This window comes from Primulina eburnea, chromosome 18 (assembly GCF_022965805.1).
Source record: "Primulina eburnea isolate SZY01 chromosome 18, ASM2296580v1, whole genome shotgun sequence".
Classification (NCBI taxonomy): domain Eukaryota; kingdom Viridiplantae; phylum Streptophyta; class Magnoliopsida; order Lamiales; family Gesneriaceae; genus Primulina; species Primulina eburnea.
In genome coordinates, this window is record NC_133118.1 from 27841828 (window position 1) to 27850277 (window position 8450).

Genomic DNA, 8450 nt, shown 5'->3' on the forward strand with positions numbered 1-8450 from the left:
AATAATATTCAAAATGTACTAAATTCATAAGGTACCAAGGTTAAATTATACTCTGGAAATTATTTATTTCAATACTCCTATTTATTTTATTTTTGTGATAAAAGACAGTCACAGCTTTTTATTCCAACCGCCCTTGACCATTCCTTTTTTTTACATTCTTCGATATTATCCCCCAAAATTGTTAATTATTTAGTAAGAAAAATTACCAGATTTCTCTTTAATGGAGATTCAAAAGTGATTAGAAGGATGACAAAACCTAAAATTAGAAATTAAATGAGGGATCACCTACGTGAAAATGAAGTTGTTAGTAGTCTAACTTGTATATTTTTCATTTGTTTAGCATGTTAGTTAATTTATAATCTTAATCCATTAAATTCTAATTTTTTTATTGAGTAGCTATTTTGTGAAACGATTTCACGAATCTTATCTGTGAGACGGGTCAACCTTACCGATATTCACAATAAAAAGTAATACTCTTATCATAAAAAAATAATATTTTTTCATGGATGACCCAAATAAAATATCTGTCTAACAAAATATGACTCGTGAGACCGTCGCACACAAGTTTTGCTTTTTTTTTTTTATTTTAATCATTTTTTATAAGAGATTTGAAAGTAAAATAAAAAAAAATGACCGTGTTACACCAAAATTTGCCACATGACTACGAATATCGCTAATACATCTGATATTACATCGAATACGTCAACACTCTATTGAAAAAAACTAAAATTAAAAAAATTGCAAGTTATGGACTACGACCATAAATTGACGAATAAAAAATTGAAAAATAAGTCAATTACAAGATCGAAAATATGATTTTCTTAGAGTAAATTTCTTGTGAGACGATCTCACGAATCTTTATCTATGAGACAAGTCGACTATATCGATATTCACAATAAAAAATAAAATTATTAGCATAAAAAATAATATTTTTTCATGAATGACCCAAATAAGAGATTCGTCTGAAAAAATACTACCCGTGATACCGTCTCACACAAGTTTTTGTCATTTTCTTGATCAATTATTTTAAAATTAGATTTAGAATGAAGGCAACTTGTTTAAGCCTTACACGTAACAAGAGAGGGAAAAAGATCCCCTGCTGCCGAGAATATGCTTTCCCGGCAGGGGTAGAGGCGGATTGGTACCATTTATACAGTCAACGTGAATCAAGAACCTAGTTTTTATTTGCTTTAAAGCAATTTATACAAAAGTTACATTAATATATATGATGCAGTTAATTAATTAATTTCTCGATTCCTTCGAAAAGAAAAAATATAAAATTCATTTTCGGGACTTCTTTTATTATTTATTTATTTATTTAGTGCTTCATTCATGGAAACTTGAGCATTTTTCAGTTAAAACAAAATAATATTTTCACACTTTATTCTGGTAAGAAACATATTTGGAGTGGTCCATCAGGTCCATGATTGGTTAGTCAGCAAAGTTCCCCTAAAATTCCGTGCCATTTCTGGTGTTAAGATTATTTCCAACCATAAAATCTATTTTGATATAAATTTTACATTAAAATAATGCGATTTCTGCACTAAATACAATATCCATCTCCGATCTATTTAATTCAAATATCACACCGAAAAAGAATTCTTTTTTATTTTATATATTAATTATTATATTTATTTAATATATTTTTAATTATGAATAATGTTTATATTATATAATCAATATTATATTATTAATTAATTTAAATAATATTTATAGTTTTTAATATAACTATTTTTAATAAAAAAAGCAAATTTATAATTTAAAAAAAAATGAAAACCTAATTGGTGCAGAAGAATTGTGTTTTACACCTTTTTGGTGCAGCATTGGAGATGCCTAAAGGAGGAAAAAGGAAAACAAATTCACCTTATCAAACAATAGACTGACAAATAAAACCACCACCCTTTTGGGGCATCTCAAGGCTTTACAATTAGAGCTAATTTTTACAACTCCATTCCCCAATTTTTAACCAAAATTTGTTGGCCAGAATCTTAACATTAACAAGTTTACTCCTTGGATTTTCCACTATTGATTTTAGTAAGTTCTGAAGTTTGATTTGGGTTTTATATTCAATTACCCTTTCTCCATGCTTGTAAAAGGTCGATTAGGTTTACCCCGATCGGCGACCCATTCTCCCCAAGGTCAGTTGATGTGAGTGCCGGTCACTCACCCCCCTCTTCGGTTCTGTTTCCAGTAATGGTGGGGTGGGTCTTAAAAGGGTTTTTGACGTTCCTTGGTGACCCAATGTGGCTGTGCTAATATACCCCAAGAATAAATAACAAGCAAAACCATGGGAAAATGTGTGATGGGGGTGGTTTATTGTTGTTTAATGGAAAAGTCATGCTCATTCGCTCTTCGGTAAAGCAACGCGGAGGCTTCCACCCTGAAAGTGTTCATTAAGTTGAAGGCATATTCGATTTGACGAAAAATTAGTAATACTAGGAGAAAAAGAAAATGCATCGAGGTGAACACATGCAATGTCTTACCAGCCAGGATGCACAACAAATCTTCCTTTAGAAAGGGCCCAGTTTACCTATTCAGAAAAATGTAAGATCAGCTACAATTTTTCCGAGCCTTTGGGCTGAGAGGGATAAGTGACAAATAGATTATATGGAAATTCAGGGTAGGAAAATACCTTGTCAGTCCCAAGGGAATTAGCCACTACATGGGTGACCTGATCATCAATCTGATTGGTGCATACAGCACCAAATTGTTCAGCTGTTTGCCATAGAGGATGCATGTGAGGATTTGCTTCACCAACGGGGAATATCCGGCTAAATACAACTCGGCAACCGGCAAGAATCTTCCGTTGTTCAGAAGCTAAGATGTTTCTAACATCAGCTTCATCTAATGACTGGTGTGCAAAAAATGAATGATGTATTCTCTCAATAACCTGCTTTGAAAAAACAAATTAAGCAATCAACATATCCTATCTATTGAAGCAATATTCAACAATCTCATTCGTGCATTCAGCAACACATCATTAACAAAGTTGTCTGGCGCTTAAACAGTACCGCTAAAGAAGAAGCCAAAGTCCCAAATTCTGGTCTTTCATCATGGTCTATCTCAAGAAGGGAAGGACCTGGTAGTCCAAATTGCCGTCTACTACATGGAAAATAAATATACCTGATGGGGGGAAACAAAAAGGAAGAAATCAATCAAAGAATCGAGGGATGGTTAAGGGCGGTTGGAATAAAAAGCCACGATGCATTTTCTACAACTATTAATGGAGCAATATCTCAAGAACAAGGCGGATCCTTACCGCTCTACAACTATTAAATTTAGTTTGTTGTGAGGCCACACTCGGACAGAATCATCTATAATCACTACAGACGATTCCATTCCCAACACTCCCTCCAAGTCCTTGATCTTGGGAACCCTGTCTTCACTATCAAAAGGATCACCATCATCACCCCTCGAGATAACTCGCCCAGAAAATAATTCTCCTTTTGGATCAAGCAATTTTGCCATCTCAGTGGCATAATACCTGTTCCCCATGGTATACAGATGCAGCTCGAAGAGTTTACTAGCCTAAATTGGTATATCAAGATGCATCACAAAGCAAAGAAGGTTCAGTTACTATTTGATAAAACAATGGCTAGCAACAGAAAGAAGAGGGGGCCACCTTCGCCAAGAAATTCCATATCCCAGGCCGCAATTTAGTCCACATGCCCATATGAGGAAAACAAAATAGATGCCTCTGAGGCTTTTCCCGATCCTCCTCCTCTTTCTTTCTCAACATTTCATCATGGTGCGGATCAACTTCAACAAACTGGAAGTAAAACAGCAGGCAAAAAACTTGTTCTTAATTTCTTTCATATGTTTCAACAACTTGTGATGAAATTAAAAGCTAATCAAAATATTCCATGCCTTCGCTGAATTAAGAAGAGTGTGATCGAGATCCAAGACAAGACACAACTTGTGAGCAGCAAACATTTTCTTCTGTTCTTCCATCCTCCTAGTCCTCTCTCTTTGGATAGCAACCTTTTGTTGGTCATCAAATCCATCAAACAAATGCTCCACATCACACCATGCAATTGGTGGTCGGGGCGGGACAACAGTTGGTTCTTCAGAAGACAAGCTAGCCCCATTTTTTAGGTTTCCAGACTCAAAGTCCTGGCTCTTATTTTCAGTCCCAACTTTATGAGTCGGTAATGACAGAGATGTTGGAACCTCAGGTGGTATCGATGGAGAAACAGATGATTTAGATAACGACAATATATCAGCAATATTTCTCAGATTATTAGTGAATTGCCTGGTAATATCAGGTTGTATCACAGAATTAGAAGCCACTGATTTCTTTTCCAATTGATCCTCTTGCCTTAACGTGCCCAAGTTGCTGGTCATTGTCAAACCAGTTGAAGTATTTATTTTGAGTTGATCAGACCCAGCAGAACCACCCTTCTGATGTGCATTATAATGAACACGGCGTGGATCACGGGGTTTCATGCGAATCTTTCCAGAATCCTCCTGCATATTATATTATATAATTGATTAACGATATATTTACTGTTAAAATATAATAAAATAAATAGAAAGTACATTTTCATCCAGTACTAAGTTGAAGAGACAACCAAATGACAACAATGGTGCTGAGGACACTTCCAACACAAATAACAATTCTGGGTTCCATTCAAGAGTAAATGTAGGAATTATCTTCCAAAACTCTAGGAACGAATCAGTTACATGTCTAAAATCAAAGTTCGGAAAATGGAAATAGGCCAAAGGTTGCACAGAGTGTTAAACAAGCAAGACTCGGAAGCAGAAAACAAGCAAGAGTATCTGGAAAGGCATAAAGCATGAGTATTGTTGAGCTAGGAAAAATTGGAAACTTAATACAGAGCATGAATATAGGTTCCCACCACAGGAACCCCCTGGGGAGGTGTCTGATTTCCAGCTGGTGGCTGCTGCCCCAGAACGGCGACATTAGGTGGCACTCCATTTGTTGACAGTACGGATCCAAGCAAAGAATCTGAAATTGGCACGTGTGTCATACTTTTGTTATAATCAAAAGACCTCTGGTGTTCCGATTTAAGTATGTTCATAAACATAGATGGATTCACTGCAAGATCTCTTAAGAGAGACTGAAGGTAAGTAGCCGAATTGGGATCTGTCACTTGCGATTTTGTAGTTTGATTTGTTAATGGTAAATTCACAGGTTTGCTTAGAGGCAGAGAAGTGGTTGGGCTAGTCATAAAACTTGTTGAGTTTGCACCAAGTGTAGGCAAGCTTGTCGTTGAACTTGGTAAAGATAAGGTGGTATTCTGACCCATGATCTGGAATTTCTCATTTCCTTTTATTGTTAAATTAGACGTAATCGAGCTGGTAGAAACACCAGTCATGGCATTTTCCAAATTTGCTGAATTGCCTACGCTTCCCAGGATATGGTTTCCTCGCATACCCTGCATTCCAACTGTTTCTCTGTCCTCCAACCAACCACCAGTTTCAGTCACTCCTTGCTCGTCATGTGCGATTCCAGAAACTGTTGACTCATTTCGTTGCCGTTTCAACATGGGACCAGCCAAAACTAAGTCTTCAACTATCCTCTGCTTCCGTGAACCAAGAAGAGGCTCCACTCTGGGCTCATCATTCGTGGAAACCACATTGGAATTGACCCTTCGAAGCCTAGGGTCCCTAATTTTGGCAGAGGAGGATTTCAACACAGGATTTGAGGTGGTATTTCCAGGACAGATAGTCATAGCACTGCTCATCCCTTGACCAGTAAGTACCATGGAGGCAGAAGAAGAAACAACAGGGTGAAGCAAAATTGAGGATTTCACAGAACCACTCGTTTGTTGCCCTAACATTGAGGTGTTCAATCGACCGACATTCTGAATAATAGAACTTGAAACTTCCCCACTAGTTTCACCATTTCCAGTATCACCTTCTTCAGAAGGAGTTGGGCTTGGAAGTTCGTCGTTCCTGAAAAAGGAACTGTGACCAAACTTCTGCTGATAAGTAGAAACAGCTTTGACAGCATCAGTCTCATAAGGATGCATTATAGCATTCTCTTTCCTCAGAAATTGTCTGGGGACTGGCCACTCGGGTTTCGCTGATCCATGTCCCAACAACAATCCTTTACCAAAAGGCAGAGATGAAGTCATAACTCGTGTAGGAGATGGAAGATTTTCTGCATCATAATCTATATGAAGATCAAGGAGTGGACGAACTGGTCCTTTATGCTTATGATTATCTAACCCTAATTTTGAATCAACCAGTGAGAAGCTGCTATGAGTTTGATCTAAGGATCCAGTATGCCCGAATAACATTTCATCTTTGTCCAGGCCAGTTAAGCCATTATTAGCCTTCTGAAACAACACATCAGCATCAGTCTTACAAAACCCTACATCCACTTGTTTCTTCTTATTATCAATGTCATCGTTGGGCGAAAAAGCCAATGAATTATCTGATGATACGATAACCTCCATCTGTGGCAGTATGCAACAAAGTGAGATACATGAACTCTTAAAATCCCACCGTTGGACAAACTAAGAAAGATCTTACCTCTTTCAACTGCTGAAGAGAGAAAAGAGGCGGCTTTAAGCTTGTCACATGGATCAGCAACCTATAAGCATGTTTGAAGAACTGGGTAACAAAGTCGTTTATTATCCAATACAAAAGAAAAGTATACAAATAGAACAGAACCTTGACAGGATGTCCCTATTCTGTTCTTTGAGTCTTGGATTCATCGAAAAGAACACCTGCAAACACCAATTCTAAGCAACTTTCCGGAAGTGTATAAATGAGATGTTTCCCAACAATCCATGGAAAAAAACTATTATTGAGAAAATGTGAGGTAGGAATATTAAAAAGTCCAAATGTCATACTGATTTGACATTCTCGATGGCAGTGTATAATTGTTTAGCAAGAGTATCTTTCTCAGCAGATGAGCTCTCCAAAACCAATCTTTGCAAGCTGTCAACTGACTTCTGCAAACTTGAGCACCATATAACAAATGACCTACACAAAGAAACCAAAAACTATATCAATTACTTATCCAAACAACTCAGCGCCAAAGATCAGGGACATCAAAGTCGAAGCGTTCCTATCTAACTTACTTATCAGCATCAGCCACAATCAGACTCTGGAGCTCTTTTTTTATCAAATCAATCTGCTTCTTCTTCTGAAGATGATCACTCCTATCCGGATTAAATTTCACCTCCTCTTCAAGTTCCATCGGTTCGGCTGAACCCTCTTTCTCGACAACGGACTCAGAATCCAAATCTATCTCCCCCTCCTCCAACTCCCCTTCCTCCTTCTCACCGTCATCTTCCACATCAATGACAACCTTATTAGCAGATGCCAAAGTATCTGTCTTGGCATCATTATTATCGTCACAATCATTATTAGTGTTAGTACTTGCACCATCCATCATCACAAAAACCTCGTCCAAGGGCTTATTGTTTACAGCCTGAGCCCAAGCCAAATTGTACAAACCAGAGTTGTAAGACTTGGGAGCAATCTGATAATTATATACTTCCCTCATCGTCCAACCACTATTGCCACTCCTAGTTCCACCACCACTATTTTGACTCGGATTATCACTAATAGCATTGGTTTTCTTCGAATTATCAGTAGTTTTGAGAGGCGAAGAGGATGACGATCCTTGTTTAGTATTAAAATCTTCTTCGGTAATTTCTTCAACCGAGGCGGAATCTGAGATCTCCCCTTCCTCCACATCGTGAACCTCAACTTCAACAAGTAGCTCCTCACAACCACCTTGCATTTTTCAAAAAACTAGCTCAAAACCTTCAAACCTCCCACCAATCTGACCAATCACCCAACAGCCAAAAATCAAAATTCACGCAATAAAAAAAAATCAAAATCGACCCCAAATTGAAGGTTTCTGGAAAGCAAAAAAAAAAAAAGGACTTTACTGCAAAACAATTCAGAATATGACGAGCTCAGAGATCGCACCAGAAGTCAACAGAGGTTTTTCAAATTACAGAGGAATTAATCGTCGATTTCTTATATTTTACTGGTTTAAGGAACAGATCCGGGTGGTTATTCTTGAAATTTATAGATTAAATTTTGCCCTAATTCCTATTCGGAATCGAAAATGAAATCGTACGGCACCGGAGGAAAGAGAGAGAAATAGGAACGAAGAGTGAAGTGGGTTAGATACCTCAACATATCTAAAGATCGATTTGTACACGCCAAGTTTGAAGTTAAACTCCTTTTGACCAATAGGAATATAGAAAAATCTGTTGAATTTTTTTTAAAAAAAAAAAAATATATATATATATATATAAATATATATATATATATATAGTTTTATTTTGTATGTTGCTTAATTAAAATTGGATTTAATTTTTATCTCATTTTGGGATTTGTTTTTATCAATCTCACCTGAACTAATGTATTTGACATTAAACTCGTTACATGTTATAATTATCGCACTCGGGAAAAAAATAAGTGTCAAATACATTAAATGCATGGAGACCTGATCGTTA

At 36.8% G+C, this 8450-nt stretch overlaps 1 protein-coding gene across 1 annotated transcript; it reads right to left on the reverse strand.

Moving 5' to 3' along the window:
• Nucleotides 1-1843: 1843 nt before the first annotated feature.
• Nucleotides 1844-8131, reverse strand: LOC140819000 (RNA polymerase II C-terminal domain phosphatase-like 3). The gene is made up of 12 exons (XM_073178980.1): nucleotides 7056-8131; nucleotides 6825-6957; nucleotides 6643-6698; nucleotides 6502-6562; nucleotides 4860-6425; nucleotides 3868-4467; nucleotides 3623-3769; nucleotides 3260-3528; nucleotides 3012-3123; nucleotides 2633-2890; nucleotides 2484-2530; nucleotides 1844-2380 (listed from the first exon to the last, which is right to left on the reverse strand). The coding sequence occupies exons 1-12, from the start codon at nucleotides 7721-7723 to the stop codon at nucleotides 2314-2316; spliced, it is 3984 nt and encodes a 1327-aa protein (XP_073035081.1). The 5' UTR covers nucleotides 7724-8131; the 3' UTR covers nucleotides 1844-2313.
• Nucleotides 8132-8450: the final 319 nt, after the last annotated feature.